This window comes from Spermophilus citellus, assembly GCF_964194105.1.
Source record: "Spermophilus citellus genome assembly, chromosome: 9".
Lineage (NCBI taxonomy): Eukaryota > Metazoa > Chordata > Mammalia > Rodentia > Sciuridae > Spermophilus > Spermophilus citellus.
In genome coordinates this window covers 9,939,238-9,961,654 of record NC_138191.1, presented here as the reverse complement: position 1 = coordinate 9,961,654, position 22,417 = coordinate 9,939,238, and the positions used below count along the sequence as shown (strand labels likewise).

At 36.4% G+C, this 22,417-nt stretch overlaps 2 protein-coding genes across 2 annotated transcripts in view; one reads left to right on the top strand and one right to left on the bottom strand.

Moving 5' to 3' along the window:
- Positions 1-22,417, bottom strand: part of LOC308655784 (interferon-activable protein 203-like) — a 441,182-nt gene that overhangs the window by 334,322 nt on the left and 84,443 nt on the right. The window lies entirely within an intron of this gene.
- On the top strand, positions 13,338-14,270 carry OR10X1 (olfactory receptor family 10 subfamily X member 1; the record flags this gene model as incomplete). The annotated part of the gene is made up of 1 exon (XM_081306075.1): positions 13,338-14,270. One exon carries the CDS (start codon positions 13,338-13,340, stop codon positions 14,268-14,270), a length of 933 nt encoding a protein of 310 aa, XP_081162201.1.

Sequence of the window (22,417 nt, the reverse complement as noted above, 5' to 3'; positions counted from 1 at the left end):
TCAAATATTTTTCTCTTCTTTTTTCTTTTATTTTCCTTTTTTTTCCTTCCTGAAATTTTAATTGTACAAATATGGAGCTTGATGCTGTCTCAAAAAACTAAAATAATTTGTCCATTTCATCTTTGTTTTTCTCTCTAGATTTTTCAGATTAGGTGATTGCTATTGATTTAGCTTTAAATTCACTTATTCTTTCTTCTGTCATATTCAATGTTTTGTTGAACTCATTTCCTGAAACTTTTAGTTCAGTTATTATACCTCTATAGCTTTAGATTTTCAACTGGTTCCTTTTAAGAATTTTCATTTATTTACTGTTATACATCTGTGTACTTTTAAAAATTATATTTTTCTTTTATTCCTTGAATATATTTACAATTCCTGATGTGAATACTACAAAATTCAAACTGTGTGTTCACTTGTGATCAATTTTTGTAGACTATTTTGCTATATGCATGGATTGCAATTTACAAATTTTTGTATTTAAGTAAATATTTTTGGTTGAAAATTGAACATTTTAGAATAGAAAATATTGCAGTAACTCTGAAATCTGTTTTCTTTTCTTTCTTTAAGGTTGCTCTTCAGTTGGTCATTAACACTCCTGAACTAAATACGTCAACTTCTTCTCACCTGCAGTACTGGATATCTGTGATCAAACCATTTGACTTCAAAAAGCTGCTTCTTTTCTTCTGTCTTTACTTTTCAGTCTGGTTTCTTCATCTCCACTGTTCATGCACATCCTAGCTGTCTGTAGGTGTAATGTAGCTGTAAGAAATATTGATACAGAGTTTACTCTCAGATCTTGAGACTCTTCTCTGCTATACCCTAAAGTGGTGGTTGCCTTGACACTCCTGAGTTCTGCTTCAAACCAGTAAGGTTTTGAGATCAGCCCATTTTCAGGTCTTCCAATTTGCATGGCAGTAGAGGGATATACTTAGTCAAAAGCATATCAAACTCACAAATACTACCAAGAGCCATTCAGACTTCTCTTGTTTTGTCTGTTTTGTGGTTGTTTATATTTTTTCTATTTATTTATTTATTTATATTTATATATATATATATATATATATATATCAATGGAATGTATTACAATTCCTATTACACATATAGAACACAATCTTTCATATCTCTTATTCTATATAAAATATATTCACACCAATTCATACCTTCATACCTGTACTTTGGATAATAATGATCATCACATTCCACCATCATTTGTAACCCCATGCTCCCTCCCTTCCCCTCCAATCCCTCTGCCCTATCTAGAGTTCATCTATTCCTCCCATGCTCCCTCTCCCTATCCCACTATGAATCAGCTTTCTTATATCAAAGAAAACATTCAGCATTTGGTTTTTTGGGATTGGATAACTTCTAACTTTTAGAAAGAAAATATTTTAGAAAGAAAATATTTTAGAAAGAAAATATTCTACTTTAAAAATAAAAAAATATTGTTAATATTTATGAAATGCACTCTATATTGTTCAAAGACAAATTTATAGTGTTAAATTCTCATATTCAGAAAGATGAAGAATTAAAACAATGAATGGTGATTAAGAGAAAAAGTAAGCCTACTCAAAAATTAAGGAGAACAAAAATATAATAAATATATAAATAATAACCAATAAGGAAAAAAAGAAAATTAACAATTCCAAAATCTAGGTCTTGAAGTTGTTAGGGAAATTGATAAATCCTTATTAAGACTGATCAGAATAAAGAGGGAAGAATTTTAAAAAAAAGGAGAAGGAATATTAATTCAGGTTACATAGGCAATTAGAATAAGAACATTATGAACAGGTTAGTGTCAACTTTAGAGAACTTAAAAACATTCTTTTAAAAGAACTCCAAAGGTTGCAAAAATATAGAGAAAAACTGAACACTCCCCCTTTTGTTGTTGTTGTTGGAGGGGGGAGTACCAGGGATTGAACTCAGGGGTGATCAACCACTGAGCCACATCCCCAGCCCTATTTTGTATTTTATTTAGAGACAGGTCTCACTGAGTTGCTTCGTACCTCACTCTTGCTGAGGTTGGCTTTGGATTCGTGATCCTCCTGCCTCAGCTTCCTGAACCACTGGCATTACAAGCATGCACCACTGTGCCCTGCACAAAATATGTTTTTAAAAATAGACAAAAGAATTCAGAAAGAAAAACAAATTCATTTTATTATCTACAATGGGATTTAATTCATTTTTGTGGTTGAATAGTATCCTCTTGTTTATATACACACTACATTTTCGTTATCCATTCATTGTGATGGACACCTGGGCTGATTCATTATTTAACTACTGTGAATAGTGCTGCAATTTGTGGCAAAATAGATGAAACTGGACAACATTATATCAAGTGAAATGAGCCAGACACAGAAGGATAAATCCTGAATGTTCTCTCCATATGTGAAAGCTATAAACTTTGACCTCACAAAAGTGAGTAAAATAGTGATTAATAGATGCTGGGAAAGGTGGGGGAGTGGGGAGAGGAGGGAGGTTAGATATGGGTACCAAAATAGCATGAGACAGGAAGAATAAATTCTAGGGCTCTACTGCACAGTAGTGTTACTTGAGTTTACAACAATCTTGTATATATTTTATGAAGACTAGCAAAGGGGAAGTTAAACTCCAAACATGAAGAAATGATGAGGAGACGAAAATACTAATTATCCTGATTTTATCACAAAACATTCTATAGATGTATTGAATTATCACATATTTCCTTTAAATATGTTCAGATCATTTTATTGGTTAATTCTATCGAATACTTAAGGTAAACAATGAACAATGCTAAACAAATTCTTTCAGGGAATAAAATGCTGGAGAACAATACATTTGTCATTTTATGAGCCCAAAATGACATTACAACTGACACCTGACAAGTATATTACAAGAAAACAAAATTACAGACCACTATAACACATTAACATAGTTTTGAATGTCCCTAAAGATATATTAGAAAATACATTGCAACAAAACATAAAAAGATTAATATTCCATGAAAAGGGCGTCTTATTCTAAGTATGCAAGACTGATTTTCTAACTGAAATTTATTAGCATAATTTACTACATTAATAAAAGAAATGATAAAACATTAATTTATTCACCTCAACATTTGTCAAAAACAATTATAAAAATCAGTATTCATTCGTGGGCAAATCTGTTTCTATGACACGCCTAAAGCTAATATCATATTTTGCTGTAAAAAATTAAACTTTTTCCCCTAAGATATCCACTCTTACCAACTACATACAGCATTGTACTGGAGGTTCAAACCAGTACAATAACATAAGAGACAGTCATAAAATATATTTATGTGAAAGGAATGACAAGACTTTATTCATTTTCAGATGCTCTCACTGCATACCTAGATATTCTAACTAAATATACACAAAGGCCACTAGAAATAATAAATGCATTAGTTCTATTAAAATCTTAAGTTATTTATGATAGATCAAATGAATTATTTTAAATTATTAATAAAGGATAAGAAATATTTTTTTATTAGAGCACTGTAATTATATATAGTATTTAGATTCATTTTGACAGAATCATGCATGCAAGGAATTTGATTTCAAACCCCATTACTCCTCTCCCTCCTTCCCCATTCTTTCTCTTCTACTTTACTAAATTTTCTTTCTTCTACATATACATAAAGGTCAAATTCCCTATGGTGGCTTTGTATATAAACATAACATGATTGTGTTAAATTCATTCCATTTTCCTTCCCCTTTCCATCCCTTTCTCCTTCATTCTCAGTCTCCTACTCCACTGATCTTCCCTGTATCTTTATATCTGATCCCTTCTCCAACTGCCTTATTTCCCCTTAGTTTTCTGTAGCTTCCACATATGAGAGAAAATATCTGACCCTTGATTTTTTGAGTCTGGCTTATTTTTTTAGCATGATTTTTTTTCTATTTCCATCCATTTACTGGCAAATACCATTATTTCATTTTTCTTCATGGCTGTGTAAAACGCCATTGTGTGTATATACCACATTGTCCATTCATTTGTTGAAGGGTACCTGAGTTGATTCCATAATTTGGCTACTGTGAATTGTGCTGCTATAAACACTGAAGTGTCTGTATTCCTATAGTTTGCTGACTTTAGATCTTTTGTATAAATACCAACGAGTCCTATAGCTGGGTCATGTGGTGGTTTTATTCCTAGTATTTTGAGGAATCTCCACACTATCTTGCTAGGAGCCACAAGCAAATATACGATGTATGGCACCTTTGGTTGTAAAGTGACGCCAGCTAGCCACTGAGATATGATTATGTTAAGATTTACATTCATATGCAAATTGGACTCCAGCTGTTCACCTTGGCCTGCTACCGGACTCATGTTGCGGGACTCATGGAGAGTTCCCATTGGTTGGGGAAGGATAGTAGGAGGAAATTCCGGGGGAGGTCCGGGGGACCCCCGGTTCCAAGAGACGCGAGGTTCCGGTAGACGCCCGCGTGGGAGGACCGGGTTTGGCTTGCCGGTGCCGACAGAGTATTGGCGACTTTTTCAAAATAAAGTTTTGTTCCTGCTTGAGTGGCTCGTGATTCTGTGCCCAGCCAAGACTGTGGCACTATCTTCCAGAGTGGTTGTACTAATATTCAGTCCCACCAACAACATAAGACTGTACCTTTGCCCCACCTTCTGGTCACCATTTATTATTACTTGTATTCTTGATAATTGCCATTCTGACTGGAATAAGATGAAATTTTAGTGTAGTTTTGATTTGTGTTTCCCTAATTGCTAAAGATGCTGAACATTTTTTCATAAATTTCTTGGTCACTTATGTTTCTTTTTTGAGAAGTTTCTGTTTAGTTCTTTTGCCTAGTTATTTTTAAATGTCAATTTCAATAAGATCAAAAATGAAACAATTAAAATTAAACTTAACAAAAGTGGAGAAGTGCTCTATAATTAATGCTACAGGTTTAGAACAAAGGGCAAAAATTTTAAAAATCCTTAAATGGAGATGTATGCAAATTTATGAATTAAAATACTCAATATGGTAAGTATTCAAGTTTCCCAAATTACCTGTCTAGTTAATGCATTTTCAATTTAAAAAAAATACCAGCAGGCTTTACTATAGAAATTGATAAACTAACTCTAAATTTCATAAGGAAATATGAAGTCTTAAGAATCTTTGAGAAAGAAACGTGGAGGATTTAAACCCCTGATTTAAAAAATACTATGAAGCAATATAACAAAAACAGTATGCTACTGGTATACTGTGCAAAAATAGAATCCAGAAATAGTTACATGTAGAGCTAATTGAACATCAGCAAAGGTGTTGGTGAAATTCAATGAAGGAAGGAAAATCTTTCAGGCAAAGGATACTGAAACAACTGCATTTAGGAATAATAACTTAATCACTGCTTAATTTTATGTACATATAGAAAAGGGAGCACAGACCTAAATGTAAAAGCAAAAACATACAGCAACCAAAATAAAACATAAGGGAATGTCTTCATTGTCCTGAAAAGATCTTTAGCAAAGCATAAAAGTAGAATAAATTAATAAATCAAGGTATGAAAAATAAAAAAAATATCTTATCAAAGAGCAAAATGGCAAAGAAAAATGAAACAGCCATCCTGTAAGAAAGAATGCTGGTTTCTATTAATGTACACAGACTTAGTATGTGTATTTCTACATCAAGATTTGTAGGGATGTTTTAGCATTTAATTTATAATAAGAAGAAATTAGAAAATGTCCAAATGTCTAAAAGCAGGTCAATAAAGTTGTAGACTACTCATAAAATGAAATAATATCTAGCAATAAAGAACAAGAAACACACACTAATAAAAACATAAAGAATGAAATCATACATGCATAAATATCAGAAGTATTATGTTGAACAATAGGAGAAACAATAATACAGTCCCATTTATGAGTTCACAGAACAAGAAAATTTTGTGATGGTTATAGAAATTATCTTATTGATTTTGGGGGGATTTGTTTAGAAAAACCCACAAAGGAACTTTCTAGACCCTACATTTTGTGTGATAAAAATTTTCTAGACTTCACAGTCAGATGTGGTGACCTATACTTTAGGCAAACTCACTGAATGCTACACTCCTTTTTATGCATTCTACTCTCTGTAAATAATACCTCAATTTTTAAATAGATTTATGTGATAATGTAAATTGCACATAATAAAGCTTGACAAATCTTCTTAGGTAATGGTTTTACATTGAAGAGAGAATGAAAATATATTTGGAGTTTAGAGAAAATGTACATTGTAAAATTACCTTGGCTTACGATGCTTCTTAAAAATGAAATGTGATGTTCATTTTGGGGGTGAGACATATATTTCTCTGTTTTTATTCCTATCATAAACAAAACTCTTATTTCCATTTTATGGTGAATATGTGTTTAAATTAAATAAAATACTAGATACTCTAGTTCTTAAAATAAGACAGATTGAGATGAGGAACCTGCATATTATATCCTCAGTTGTTTCTCATCTATGTGTTGGTAATTTTTTCTGATATTAAAAACCTGAGTGATGGTCAGAGTTAGGTCATTCATAACTGCTATTTGAAGAATTAAATGATCTAAAACTGAAGATGTTGATTTAACTGAGAATTTTTTTTTTTTCTGTTTAGTGCTCATGCTTTAATGGAGTCCTGATAATATATATGACTCATCAGCTGCTAAAGTCATTTATATGTTTCTGTAAAACACTTCCTTGGGCCTGTGGTTGTGGCTCAGTGGTAGAGCACTTGCCTAGCATGCGTGAAGCACTGGGTTCTCAGCACCATGTATAAACAAATAAATAAAGGTCTATCAATAGCTAATAAAAATTTTAAAAAGCTTCCTTTTGGAATCCCTGTTTTCTGCTGAAAAATCTGCTATCATTCAAATTGTTTTACCCTTATAGATAAAATATCATTTTTCTCTTGCTGATTTCAAGGTTTTTTTAAATTATCTTTCAATGTTTTCAGGAATTTGTCTATGATGTGTATTGGTGGGGATTTCTTTTTATCCTGTTTGGTGTTCACTTAGGAAAGAAGTAGAAAATCTCCACAAAGAAATAGAAAATATAAGGAAAAACCAAGTGTTTTTAGTTTCTGACTTTCCAGTGTTGCTGACATCATCAGCTATAAGATTAAGATATCTGCTGCAACAAGAAAATCCAGAGAATTCATAAATGTAATTTCCTTTTACTTGCAAATTTTCGGACTTCTCTTGACTTTTCTCCACATTCATAGATTATTTTTAATACATGCTTTTTATGTAATGTCTATAGTTTTGGGTTGTACTAATTGGTAGAAATGGGGAAAATACATTTACTCCATCTTCTTAGAAGTAGAAGTTATATTGCCATCAGTTAGGTCTTATGACAGTCTTCTAAATGGAATGAGTAAAATCTGTACTTTCAAAGTTTTCAGTTAGGTAAACAGAGAAATAATTAGTTAAAGCGTGTAATAGGCTAAAAGATTTCATTAAAAACTCAATGGCCGAAGGTGATTGAGAACAATAGTATTTTGGTTTATATTTCTGAAAATATATAGTTAAAGATTTTGCAATAGATGGATAATTATAATAAACAGTCATTTGATAAAAATCAGAAAACTTAAAATTTTCAGAAACTGAAAATTTGAATATTTTTTTGGGGGGGCGGGGATACTGGGGTTTGAACACATAGGCACTTGACTATTGAGCCACATCCACAACCTATTTCATATTTTAGTCAGAGACAGATTTCATTGAGTTACTTAGCACCTCACTTTTGCTGAGGCTGTCTTTGAACTTGAGATCCTCCTGACTCAGCTTCCTTAGCTGCTGAGATTATAGGTATGCACCTCTGTGCCTGGCCTGAAAATTTGAATATTGAAATTCAATGACTACATTTGCAAGCCAAGTAAATTCCATTTTGTTTTTGAGAAAGCAGAAAAAGGAACAAGTAAAATTATTTTCTAAGAAATAATTAAAAATATTTTTGATGATAGACCTATAGGCTATAAACATTAGTACACAACTTGAAAGAAATTCAAAGAATTGAGTGGCCACTGCTATAAATAAACAAATGCTCTTTCAGTATTTTTCTATATTTCTGTGAATAAAAGTTTTTAGTGTTTCTATGTATAAACTAAAATACTTTGCAAGAAAATTGACCTATCTATGAATTAAAACATTTTGCAACAAAATTGACCCTGAATTGTTTTGTTTTATCCAAAATAAATATGAGTCATGGATAGATAAGGTAATTTGTTAAAGTAATATTTTTATTCAATAACAGTTTTACATTAAAATTTTAATTGATGGACATCTAGGCTGGTTCTGTAATTTGACTATTGTGAATTATGATGCTAATAGTAAACATGGGTGTGCATGTATTATTATAGAATGATGACTTAAATTCTTTAGGATAAATACTGAGGAGTGGTATAGCTGGGTCATATGGTGGTTCCATTTTTAGTCTTTAGAGGACTGATACTGATTTTCATAGTGGTTGTATTAATTTACAATCCCACCAACAGTGTAAAAGTGTTCTTTTCCCTCTACAACCTCTCCAGAATTTATTATTATTTGTATCTTTGATGACTAAAATTCTGACTGGTGTGTGATGAAAACTTAATGTAGTTTTGATTTGTATCTCCTTAATTGCTAAATATGCTGAACTTGGGGTGTGTGTGGTGGTGGCCATTTTTATTTCTTTCTTTGAGAGGTTCTGTTTAGTTCACTTGCTCCTTTATTAATTGGGTCATTTGCTTTTACGGTGTTAAGATTTTGAGTTCTTTATATATTCTGGATATTAATCCTCTGTCAAAAGAGTGAGTAGAAAAGATTTTCTCCCATTCTGTGGGCTCTTCATATTCTTGTTTGCTGTGAACAAGCTTTTTAATTTGATACCATCCATTATTGGCATTATTTCCTCAGTTTTAAGGGTCTGTTATGATTTAGATATTAGGTGATCTCCAAAAGCTCCTATGTGAGACAATGCAAGAACATTCAGAGGTGAAATGATTGAGTTACTAGATCCTCACCCAGTCTGTAAATTCATCCCCTAATAGGGATTGACAGAGTGGTCACTGGAGCAGGTAGGGTGTGGCTGGAGGAGGTGGGCATTAAGGATGTGCCTTTTGGGCTATATATTTTGTCCTTGGTCACTATATATTTGAAGCTACTATACTGCCACAAGGTATTACCAGAAACTGGCATTCCAACTCTGCTATTTTCAAAAATTCTTCCAAACACCCCTCCACTGATTACCCTGGTCCAGTGGTTCTCAATTTTTCTTGTCTGATCATTGTTAAGTGCTCAGCACGATAAGGTGTATTTCATTTTTCATGGGCACCATTTTGCTTCCCCCACAAAGACATAAACCCTTTGAAATAAAACTCCATTCCTTATATTTTTCTGAGTATTCCCACAATAATTAGTGTAGTCTTTAACACACCACACACCGTTGGTCCTTAAATATCCAGGAAGGGAGTCAGTGATTAGAGAAAGTGTGTTACTAGTGAGTGGTGTCAAAGAAAATCAGAGCCAGAAAGTAACTAAAATAGTAAAATGGTTTTTATTAGTGAAATATTTTAATAGAGAGAAAGACATCTCAGTTTAACAGTGGGCTTAATTCTGGACATGGTACTCAGGGATGCTTTACCACTGAGCTATATCCCCAGTCCTCATTTTTTTTTTTTTTAATTTTTGAGGCAAGGCCTCGCTGAGTTGCTGAGGGTCATGGGTCTTTCTTGCTGAGGCTGGCTTCAAACGTGCACTCTCCCTGCTTCAGCTTCCTGAGTCACTAGAAATTGTGGACATGTAGTACCACTCCTGCCTTGGGCTAAATTTTTGATACAATATGGGACAGTGAGGACTTATGATCATGAAACAGAGTTGGGTAATATCAGGATAAAACATTATTAACAGGAAACATTGGGAGGTGGTTGCACTAAAGAGATCCAACAGGATTCTTGCTGAAGGCAGCCTGGGATAATTAGACATCCATCACCTGGGGAATGGCATTGGAAGAGGAATTTGCTCAGATATTGGGGGTTCTCAAATGTCAAGAGTGGGGATTCTTCTAAACTGAACTTGCTATAGGGGGCCAATACAGGCCCAGGAAGTGTGGACACGGAAGCCCAGGGTCATTTGAGAAGCAGGCTTAGAGGAGCCTGTCTGAAGTTTGGTCAAGGAGAGCAATTTTTTTTTTTTTTCAGTGAGAAAGTGAATAGAATGAACATCAGGATCACAATTTCATTTGGTTTTCCTGCCAAAACATAAATTCCAAAGTAGAAGAAAATCTTGTTTATGGGCAGGATGAACTCTGCAAGGTTTAAATCCCCAGAGATTTCCAGAAGCATTTTGTAAGCCATATATCATACAAAGCCCTGCACATAATGAGAGCAAATTACAAAGTTAGGTGAAAAAGTTTTTGATCCCTCTGATGAAAGAGAAGAGTAGTCTCCTGGGATCTCCTAACCAGAACCAACCCTCTAGAGCTAAAGGAACTTAAGCTCTGATAATAATCAGACAGTATCTCTAAACCCATCTACCCATTCTATTTTAGTGGGTGGTTAGGACTGATCACTGCACATACGGCCAAGCCCCATGCCTCATATCACAAGGATTTTATAGAACCATAAAATCCTGAAGCTTTTTTTTTTTTAAGAATTTTTTTTTAATATTTATTTTTTAGTTCTCGGCGGACACAACATCTTTTGTTGGTATGTGGTGCTGAGGATCGAACCCGGGCCGCACGCATGCCAGGCGAGCGCGCTACCGCTTGAGCCACATCCCCAGCCCAAATCCTGAAGCTTTTACAAACTCTGAATCCTCTCTCACTTCCCAGCTGGTAAAATTCAAATTCAGCAGGTGCAGTGATTTTCCTAAGGTCACTAAACAAGCAGTGATAAAAGTAAGAATTCAGGCTCAGGCCAGCACTTTTCATACGAAGTCAATTTCTCTTTTCTTCAAGTCATTTTCTCCTTTCTGAGTGGAAAAGGGAACATGCTTCCATCCTCACTGTGGAGACTGTCATTTGGAGGAATGTAACTGTGATGGTGACTTGGTGTTGGAGGTCAAGAAAATACACAAGGTAGGAAATTGTTCCAGGTGGATTGACTCTCTTCTGGTCATAATCAATTGTGATCAGTAAAAGAAAGAAAAGGAAAGAATTTGTATTGACGATTGTTTGCATTTTCAAAACACTGCTGAATTTACTGATGGCTTTGAAAAACAACCACCGCAACCTAGTTGTGTAGGAAGGGGTAGTTTATGCTGTGTGAAATCAGACTGTTTTCACATAGTGTGTTAGAGAGATCATGGGTTTTGTTCCAAGGACTTCAGAGATTAAAACAGCCCTTCGTTTTTGCCAATATGTTCTATTTTTCCTTTGATACACTTAATCTTTTAGTTCTAGAGTCCACATAATCGCCTCTCTGGTAGATTTGCTATCTACAGTCGAGCACGCTTAAAAGCTGTGGTGTGTGAAGTTTTCTATGGATGAGATGAGTTTTTCACAACAGTTGAGGGAAAACAGAAGGGACCTGTTGGGACCTAATATATCCGGGAGGGAAAGGATACTTTTGAAAAAGCCCAGAATGCTGCAGAAAACTGATTACCAGGGAAAGTGCAATAATCTGCAAGTGGGTCTGGAAACCAGGAAGGCTCAGATTAAATTTGGATGCTAAGGAGGTTTATGCTAAATGGCCTCAGGAGGAAGCCCAAAGTTCTGTAATATACCTTTAGGCAAGAGAAGAGAAAAATACTCTGAGCTCCCCCCCCCCCCAGATGATTATACAGATACAGACAAGAGGGTGGAGGCTACCATGGGAGAAAGGGAGACTGGAAGGAGAAGTCCTAGATAGGAGGTAAGGAAAAATTAGGCCATGTGATTCATGCATGCCTATGACAGCATCTAGACAGGTCTGAGAGGACAAGAGAATCAAAGGAACTTATAAGATACTGTTCATGGGGTTGTGGATCATCCCTGGAACCATTATAATTTACACCATTTTCCCCACACGGCTTGGCTGTCGGTGATCGGTGGGATTCTGCCATGAGAATGCTTGATCTTAGCCAAAACTGAACCTAACCAGAGTGGAAAGTTTGTTCATCCACATATTCAAAAATTACAAAGCAGAATAACAAAGAAAACCAGAAACTGTGCACAGATTAAGCACTTTTGAAGATTATTACCTCATCCATCCAACATTTACTGAGAATTATTATCTTCTTAAACTGTCTTATCACCTTGAGAAATACAGAAAAAATATAGTTTGGCCTCTTTCCTCAAGGAGAAAGCACACGATAAATGGAAAAGAATATTCAATGAAAGACAAAGTAGCTTGATTTTAGCCACGAATATGACTAAGGAAAATAATTACAGCTGCCCCCACACATTTTCACAGTTGTCCTAGGTACTTCATATTTATGGTATGAAAAGAAAAATCAATAAACATTTGAAAGAATTTAGAAAAAAAATGATATAGACTCTATAAATACTAGTTATTAAATATACTGTCCTGTGGGGAAGGTAAAACAGTAGCTCAATGTAATACAAAGCTGGATGTGTACAATATTAAGACAACTTGTTGCAGAAGTCAGAGGAGGACGAGAGTAAATCATGTGTAAACTCTTGAAGAGTTCATACAATGACAAATAGCCTTTATCATGTTTGGATGTTGATCTTGGCATTGAGGAAATGGACAAAATCTCATTTGCCACCTGTTCCACATTTGCATAATGAGTCTGATTAGTAGCACCATCACATGCTCTAATTAATCAGTGTTAATCCTAAGAGTCTGATGTGTCCTAACTGCCTTCCTTCTCTCTCCTCAGAGTAGCAGTAAGGGAGCATGTTCTTTCATTTATTTTAATACTGAAGGGATTAAATATCTTCAGAAAGGTATTAATGACTGAGTTTCTCCAGCAATTATAAGCCATCATCCAGATTTAGTCCTCAAAAGACTAGAAAAATCAATTATTAATCTTTCCTCAGTAGATATCAATAAACCGGGTGTTATGTGTAAGTTGCTGTGTTGGATCTTGACTCTAGTAACCACTCAGTGTTTTTTTCCAGTGTTAAAAATCTTACCAAATGTGGCTCTCCCAATGAACTTCATTCCAACTATTGTTTCCCTTATTATACTACTAGCAAATAAAATTATCTTAAAACAAGTCAGAGTATGCCTTGGTCACATAAAAAGTGCTGAACAATTAGTTGCTGAGTAAATGAATGCAGAGAGGAAAACACATCATCTATATATGCATGTTTTTGCTAAATAAAAAAGAAGTTGGTAATTGTAGCTCTGATGATTTGCTTGATTCACATTATTACAGTTTTCATCTGCGGATATCAAAGAAGAATGGAGAATTGAATGCTTTGTTTTTTTTCCAATTTCAGACAAACAATGAAGTTCAATCAGACAGTCCTGAAGGAATTCATCCTGGTTGGCTTTTCTGCTTACCCGAATGTTCAGGCCTTCCTCTTTGTGATCTTCTTTTGCCTCTACCTGTTCACCCTGGCAGGTAATCTGACCATCATGGGACTAACTGGGGTGGACAGATTCCTCCACACCCCTATGTACCTCTTCCTGAGTGCACTCTCTTTCTCCGAGACCTGCTACACCCTGACTATCATCCCCAAGATGCTGGCAGATCTGCTGTCCAAGAGCAGAGCCATTTCAGTGACAGGATGCGGCTTGCAAATGTGTTTCTTTTTGGGCCTTGGGGGTACGAACTGCATCATCCTCACTCTGATGGGGTACGACCGCTTCCTGGCCATCTGCAACCCTCTCAGGTATCCCCTGCTGATGACCAATGTTGAATGTGCACAACTCGTGGCCTCTGCTTGGGCGGGAGGTTTCTTTGTCTCCCTGATAGAGACTGTCCTGATATTCAGGGGTTCTTTCTGCTCTCCAAACCTCATCAGACACTTCTTCTGCCACATGCGGGCAGTTGTGAGGCTGACCTGTAGAGACAGTGACCTCACGGAATTCATCGTCACTGTGATCTCAGTGTCCGGCCTGCTGGGCACTTTCCTGCTTATCCTCCTGACGTACGTGTCCATCCTTTCCACCGTCCTCAGAATCCCCTCTGCTGAGGGCAAGCAGAAAGCGTTTTCCACCTGTGCCTCCCACCTCACCGTGGTCATCGTCCACTTTGGTTTCGCATCTATTGTTTACCTGAAGCCAGAAGCCTCCGGGGGAGACGACACACTCATGGCTGTCCCTTACACGGTCATTACTCCTTTCCTCAGCCCCATCATATTCAGCCTCAGGAACAAGGACATGAAGCAGGCTTTTAGAAAGGTCATGAGAAAGACAGATGCCTTGAAAAAGTAACCTTGACGATTGCTGCTGATTTCAAGTATGGCGTAATGTCCCCCAGAAGATACCAGGACATTTACTAAGTGACCTCCAGACCAAGTCCCAGAGGGGCCTATACCTTTTGCCCCCTTTTCAGCAATTGGGATATGGAAAACCAGTGATTGAGAATGGAACCTACACCGTGTCAGGCAGGCCCTCTGTTGTAAAGGAAATTATCCATCCCTCTACTTTCCACTATCAGAGGAAGAATGCCTCTGTCCACAAGAGGATTCTGGCAGTCAATTTCTGGGTGTCTTGCAGCATTCATAAGTGAGAAAAGAAGGGATACAAAAAGAAAAACACAACTTCTGCACTGAGCGATTTCTTCAATATCTGAAAATGTAAATGTTGGATTTTTCTGGGGGAAATTGTAATGCATTGTATTGCACTTTCCAGGAGATGAATCATTTTTGTCGAGAGATATATAAAAACCATCAACTGGCTACTTGTACCTATCTGGATGTTTGCATGCATACACAGACAACAGATATACACACACGCACACATATTTGTTAAGTGTTCATGCTCTACTGATTACCAAGCATTTTTAAGAACACCCTGATCATGACTGTGGCCTTCCAATGCCTGCCTTCTGTGTATATGGGAAATCTTGAAGCATGTTTCATCTGAGCAAACAAGACACAAATGCCTACAAGTTCAATGAAATAGGGCACCAGGGATGTGAGAAATGTGTCTCCATTTTCTCCAGCAATATTCAAAAGCAACTGTTAACGAGCTTTGTCACGATATTGAGTTATTTCATAAAGTATTTGGAAATGATTTTATCAAGGTATAAGATGTGTAAAAGGGGAAACCAGAAGATTACAGCATCAATTTTTCATGTTACCAGAAACAAAAACAGAAATGTTGTGAAGCTTAAATCACAGAATAGTGAGTGATTGTACTGAAAATTGAGACATAAATGCTTAGTGAATTTACCAAATCCTTTATCAGTTATGCTGTTAACCAATACTGTGGTTTTTATGAAAGTTACAAATTTTGTGCTGGGACTTGGTATAAATAAAATTTGAATGAGAACTATTGGAGTAATTTTCAACTCTACTGTATAACAGGATTGTTATGAAGATCAATAAGATAATAGATGAAAATAGCTAAGTGTATCAGGTGATTAAGTTTACCTCCTACTGTGACTCTCTTTCCTTACCTGGGATATTTTTCATGACACAAATGCAGCCAGAATTTATGCTATAGATCTATCTGTAGTCACTGCTTGCAGTAGCAAGAATGTTTCTTTTCCTCCTCAGGCCTCACTCCTGACAATGTGTTATTCAATCTGGGGAAGATACAATCTTGAAAACAAATTATAACAATTTACTGTCTCATGGTGGGGACAAAGAATGTTAAGTCTAGGCTCAAAATGGGAGGATGTTATCCTAAGTGAAATAAGTCAGACATAAAAACACAAATATTGCATATTCTTTCTCATATATGGAAGCTAATGAAATCTATCTCAATGTAGAATTGTGATTACTAGAGTCTGGGAAAGGAGAAAGGGAGGAGGAATAGAGAGAGGTTGGTAAGAGGTATTCAAACCAGTTGGAAGGGTTGGGGCAGTAGCTCAGTGGGAGACCAGCTCCCTAGCATGCACAAGGCCATGGGTTTGACCTCTAGCACCTCAAAAAATAAAATACAATAAAAGTAAAACTCAGATGGAAGAAGTTCACGTGTTCTGCAGAACTTTGTGGGTAACTACACAACAACATATATTTTATGAATAACTGTAAGAGAAGAGCTCAAAGGTTCCCAGCATATAGTAATCAAAGAGATGGAGGTATTGACTGCCCATATTTTATCAAGATACACTGTGCACATGTACTAAGATAAATACCCCATAAATATATAAAATGATTTTATCTCCCTAAAAAAATGTTCAAGGAGATGAAAATGTTAACTCTCCTGATTTGATCATTATATATTTTATACATATGTTGAATTACCACACTGCACCCTATAAAATGTATGATTAAAATTATAATACATAAATAAGTGAAGTCTAGACTTGGGCTTCTGAACCTGAATTTAGGTGAATTAACCTGTTTTTGCTTGGTGTATTGACTGTGGGTAGGGATTGTTAATTACCTACTTAATATCCATGGATAAGCTAGAAATAATTACATGCAAAGTGGAAATACCCAAAGAATTACTCACATATGGGGACTTGACGAATACAGAATTACAAAACACTGAGGAAAAAATGAGACTTTTAGTAGCAGGCGCTAATAAAATAACATCTCCACATGGGGGAAATTGCAACAAAGCAATTTCTTACTGTTAAAAACTAAACTCAAAAGGCAAAACGATAACTTTTTAAAAAGACAGTCTAGCCAGGTGTGGTGATGCATGTCTACAATCCCAGCTCCCTGGAAGGTGGGTCAGGAGGGTCACAGGTTAGAGGCCAGCCTGGGCAGTTTAGTGAGACCCTGTATCAAAATTAAAAAAAAAAAAAATAAGACAGCTAAAGTGAGAATTGCCAAATGCATTGTCATCCCAGTGTGACTGTGGGCATACCCAAGTCTCTATTTTCTAAGAAACAACATCAGAAACTTCAGGAATGTGGAAAAATTAAAACTTACCTAATATAACTCAGTCATTCAATAAATAAATAGCAAGGGATAAAATCAAGACTGGGGGTGTCTTGCAGAGGGGCTGGGCAGAGTATCTACAGTATGTTATATAAAATATCCAGTTACTAACAAAAAATTTATGTTATACTAAGAGGAAAGTATGACTCATTTCTAGAAAAATCCAAGAGACAGAAATTACCTGTGAGAGTGGCTAGAAGTTATGTTCAAAAGGCAAAGCACATCAAAGTAGTCATTATAAATACATTACAAATTCTTTCAAAGATCTGAAGGAAACCACAATTACATAAATAAATGAAGGTATCATGAAAATGTCACATCTGACACAGAACACTAATAAATCATAAATGAGTTACAGATATGAAGTAAAAATGATTAATTAGAATCAAATGGAAAACTCACGAGTTGAAAGTACAACCACAAAAATAAAAAAGCAATGCACAGCAGGCACTCAATAATAGATCTGAACTAGTAGAATATAGAAATAGTAAACTTGAGATTGCTTCCTGTCTTGCTCTGTGACCTCTTTCACATACATGCTGTCATTAAAATGTCATCCAGCAGGTAGTGATGTAGCCAGAGGCCCTCACCAAAGACCAAACATATGGAACCACCTGACCTTGGACTTTTAGCTTCCCAAACAGTAGCTACATAAATCTATTTTCTTTATCAAGTGCCCAGGATATTACTGAAGTCCAAACAGCATGCCAACTCTGCGCTGCTCATCACTGTGCTTTGTGAAAGAAAAATAAAATTCTATCATGCTAAGCCACTAAATTTTTGGAGTCTTGATAGTTCAGATTGTAGATGTATTGCTAAAATAATTAAATGAGATGTTTATACAGTTCTTAGGAAAGTTTCCAGTATAATATATTGGGCCCTCCAGATCTGCAGACTCTGTGTCCATGGATTCAATCCATCTTGGATTGAAAATTTTCATAAAGATATCAAAATGAGGGGCTGGGGTGGTGGCTAAGTGGTAAAGTGCCTACCTAGCATGTGTGAGCCACTGGGTTTGATTCTCAGTACCTCATATAAATATATAAAATAAAGGTCCATTGACAACTAAAATATATATATATATTTTAAAGAGAGAGAGAGAATTTTTAATATTTATTTTTTAGTTTTTGGTGGACACAACAACTTTGTTTGTATGTGGTGCTGAGGATCGAACCCAGGCCACACGCATGCCAGGCGAGCGCGCTACCGCTTGAGCCACATCCCCAGCCCAACTAAAATATATATACATATATCTCAAAATGACAAAGACATAACAGCAATTCTCCAACTCTTCATGGTACCATCTAATCTTCTGAAAACTGCTTAAAGACCTGTATGCTTAACAATGGGGACAGGCTCTGATCAATGCATCATTAAGGTATTTTGATGTATGGGAACTTCATGGAGTGTATTTTCTTATGCAAACCTAGTTGATACGGGTCGATCACTCAACCCATCTTCTTAATAGGTAAAATATGAGAGGTGTGAGTTTGCTACCTGCATAACACAGCAGATTGTTTACAGTAAATTTCTATCTTTCTTTTTTCCACATGTAGGAGTACATTCTAAAGTACTAAAACATGAGGGCTGAGGATGTAGCTCATGGACGAAGTCCTGGACTTAATTTTTAGCACTGGAAAAAAAAATTACTGAATGTATAGTGAATTGCACTGCTAGAAACATTGGGATACTATAGTTGTTGATTTCATGCAACCAGTGTAGGTGACCAACAGATGAGTGGATCAAGAAAATGTGGTGCCTATACACAGTGGAGTTTTACTTAGCTCCAAAGAAGGATGAAATTATGTCATTAGAAGGTAAATGGATGGAACTGGAAAACATCATGCTAAGTGAAATAAGCCAGTCCCAAAAAGTCAAGAGTTGAATATTGTCTTCCACATGTAGACATGTGGAGTCCAGTGGATCTTTCCATGTGATGTGGTACAAAGCTCTAATGTCAGTAACTTCAGAGGCTGAGGCAGGAGAAGTGCAAGTTTGAGGCCAGCCTCAGCAACTTAGCAAGACACTAAACAACTTAGCAAGAGCCTGACTCAAAATAAAAAATAAATAAACAAATAAAAATGGCTGAAGACGTGTCTAAGTGGTTTAGGGCCTCTGGGTTCAATCCCTGTTTTTTTTTTTTTAAAGAATAAACCAAAAAAAAAAAAACCACAAAAGAAAGAAAGAAGAAAAAAAAAAGACTAGTAGAGTAAAAAAATTGAAGGGAAGAAAGGCGAAGGAAAGGGGAAGTACTGGTGAATTAAATTGACCAAATTATACTATGTGCTTATGTGACTACATCACAATGAATCCTACTTTTACTTATTTATTTATTATTATTATTATTTTTTTTTTGGTACTGGGATTGAACTAAGGGGCACTCAACCACTGAGCCACATCCCCAGCCCTATTTTGTATTTTATCTAGATACAGGGTCTCCCTGAGTTGCTTAGCGCCTTGCCATTGCTGAAGCTGGCTTTGAACTCTCCATCCCCCTGTCTCAGCCTTCCAAGCTGCTGGGATGATAGGCGTGCACCATTGAGCCTGGCTCACTTATGTTTACAACTTAAAAAAAATGAAAAAGGCCAATGGAGTAGAGGAAGGAAATTGGCAGAGGGAGGAACAAATGGGAAAGGGAGGCACTGAGGAATTAAATGGACTCAAGCATGTGCATGTACAAATGCATCACAATGGATCTCACTATTGCCTGTAATTACAATGCACTGGTACAAACACAAAAGTAAAGGGAAAATCGTAGTATAGTAAATACATAGCCATTAGCATAGTCATCCAATATCATCTTTGCAAAATGTTCAAATATATGTAGACTCTCACTCTAAGATAATGAAAAAGTATAGTATAATTAAAAAGTCAATTAATAATTAACAAGTTTATATACTGTACATTTTCATATTTTATAGAACTAGCCATGCAGTAAGTTTTTTTTTTTTTACACTGACATCACATGCCTGTTGTATCGTGGTATGTACTCACTAGGTGATAGGATTTTTTTCAACTTTATTATGATCTGATATTATGATGCTGATAGAAATGTCCTTCTGTGGCACACAGCTGTATTTGTGACTCTTTTATTCTGTGCTAACAATAATTTTTTATTATTGCTGAGAGGAGACAGCAAGGACTTTGAGTGTGCTCCTTCCCTAGTACTGTATCGTAGACATGTCACTCTGCATATCCCTGGAGGGAGCCACTTCTTTTGTGACAGTTGCAGTAGAACAAGAAGCAAGCAGTGTCCTGTCAGTGTTTTCCTGTCAAGGGAATTAAAATTGTGGGAGAAAGAAGACAGCATCGCTTTCAGAAACAGACTCAAATCTGAGCCAGGGATCAGTAAAATGCAATGACTCTTCTGTCCATTCCAAATATCTGGGGTATTCCCTGTGTGCGTTCCTAGCCTTGTTTTATTTGTGAAGGGATGAGAAAAACAAACAAACACACAAACAGGTGAGCAGAAAAAGTTGTTTCCTTGGTGGAGCTCCCAGACACAGGGAAGGGGGACACAGCCTCTCCCCCTCACACATAAGCACAGACAGGGATATGACACAGAGATAGACACCTTCTTAAGAAATGTAACAGTGTCAGAAACCACTTGTCTACCACTTCCTAACTTCACTGTTTTATTGCCTCAGTCGAATTTTAGTCTTGCGTCATCATTTCTGTCCACCTCTTCAGCATCTCTGAAAAAAGAGTTGGGGAACCACTACGTGGTTGGCATTCAGGCAGTGAATGCCAAGGTTTCAGACAGGACTGGGCTCCCAGCCTGCACTTTTAGTGTATCACTTGTGCCCCAGAACAAATGTTCCCTCAGGTGACTTGGACACAGTCTTGTTGGGGGGAGGTGGGTCACTATGACAATAGGTCTTAAGGGGCTATGTCCCTGATGAGGGACAGTCCTGATGATAAAGGCTGGTTTCAGCTGCCCCTGTTGGCTTCAGGACCCATCTGCTCGACCTCTGTCCTGTCAAGTCACAAGTGACTCAGAGACCACCATGAAGTATCAGCTTCCTTGAAACCTACCTGAGGCAGACCATGCCTGCCCAGAAGGAAGAGGTCACCAGCCATCGACAAGTACCCTAAGACGGGGAGAGAGAGTGACAGTGGAGGATGGCAAGCAAGGGACTTGGGAAGGCTCAGTGGGAAGAGCTGCCCTAATCTAGGATGGACACACACTCTCAGATCCTCCAGCATTCCCTGTGGTTTTCGGGTGCCTCTTAATCTTGGAAATCTCATAAGTTTCCTCAGATGTTTAATGTGCTTCAAACTTGAAAAACCTTCATGACCTAAACATCTCACAGTGAGTACCTTGCTATGTTAATCTTATAAGCATCAGTTATGATTCTGGAGAGGGTGCCTTTGAAATACACTTGAAATGTTCACAGGTATAAGGGATGTTTTCATTTTTGTTCTTTTTAATGAACATGTTCTAGTCTGTGTGGGATAGAGTATGACATTTCTGTACAGGTTTATAATGGGTGATGATCAAATTAGGGCGACTCATATTTCCACCTCATTGTGTCTTTGAGTTTGGAGTCTTTAAGCTTCTCGCTGATAGTTCTTCCTAACAGATAATAGGTTATCGTAAACTGTAGTGTCTCCCTGTTATGTTGAACATTGGAACTTATTATTTCTGTCTAACTGTGTTTAGGTCCCCCTTATCCAACCCCCCTCTGTCTTTCTTTTCCTTTACACTTTCTAGCCTCTACTCATCTCTCTTCTCCTTTATTCCACTTTGGGATCAACTTTTTTAGTTCCCACCTAGGAAAGAAAACTTAAGGTACTTGCCATTCTGTGTCTGGTTCATTTTACTTAATGCAATGTCCTTCAGAAACACGCATCTTGCTGCGATTGACAGGATCTCACTCTTTTGTAAAGAGCTAAATGATATCCCATCGAATACACATACTATATTTTCTTCGTCCTTTCATCTTTTGATGGGCCCCTAAGTTGATTTCAAATCTTGGTGGATTGTGGCTAGAGTGTCAACAAACACGGGTGTGCAGGTATCTCTTTGATATGATGATCGCATTTTCTTTGACTATTTACTCAGAAGTGAGGTACCTGGATCATATTGTAGACATATTTTGTTTATTTTCCCTATAATGACTGTGCTAATTTACATGCCTACCAACAGTGTTAAGAGTTCCCTTTTTCTCTGCATCCTTGACAACATTTATTGTTTTTGCTTTTTTTTTTTAATAATAGCCATCTGACTGGTCCCAGATGGTACTCCTTATGGTTTTGATTTGCATTTCATAAGAGATATTTTAAAGTGAAAATATGGTAAAATTCTGGAGATCTATAATGGTGTTGGACAAGGCAGGAATTATTTATGGGAAGGGGAAACCCAGAAAGCAAAGGGCTGTAGCAAGAGAGGCAGGAGTCAATCTTAAACAAACAAATTTATTTTTACATAAATGAGCCCATCTGGCTATGCCCAAGACATATACTTCTTTCCATAGTACTGAATAGGATAAAGGTTAAGTTTGCCGTAATAATTCCATG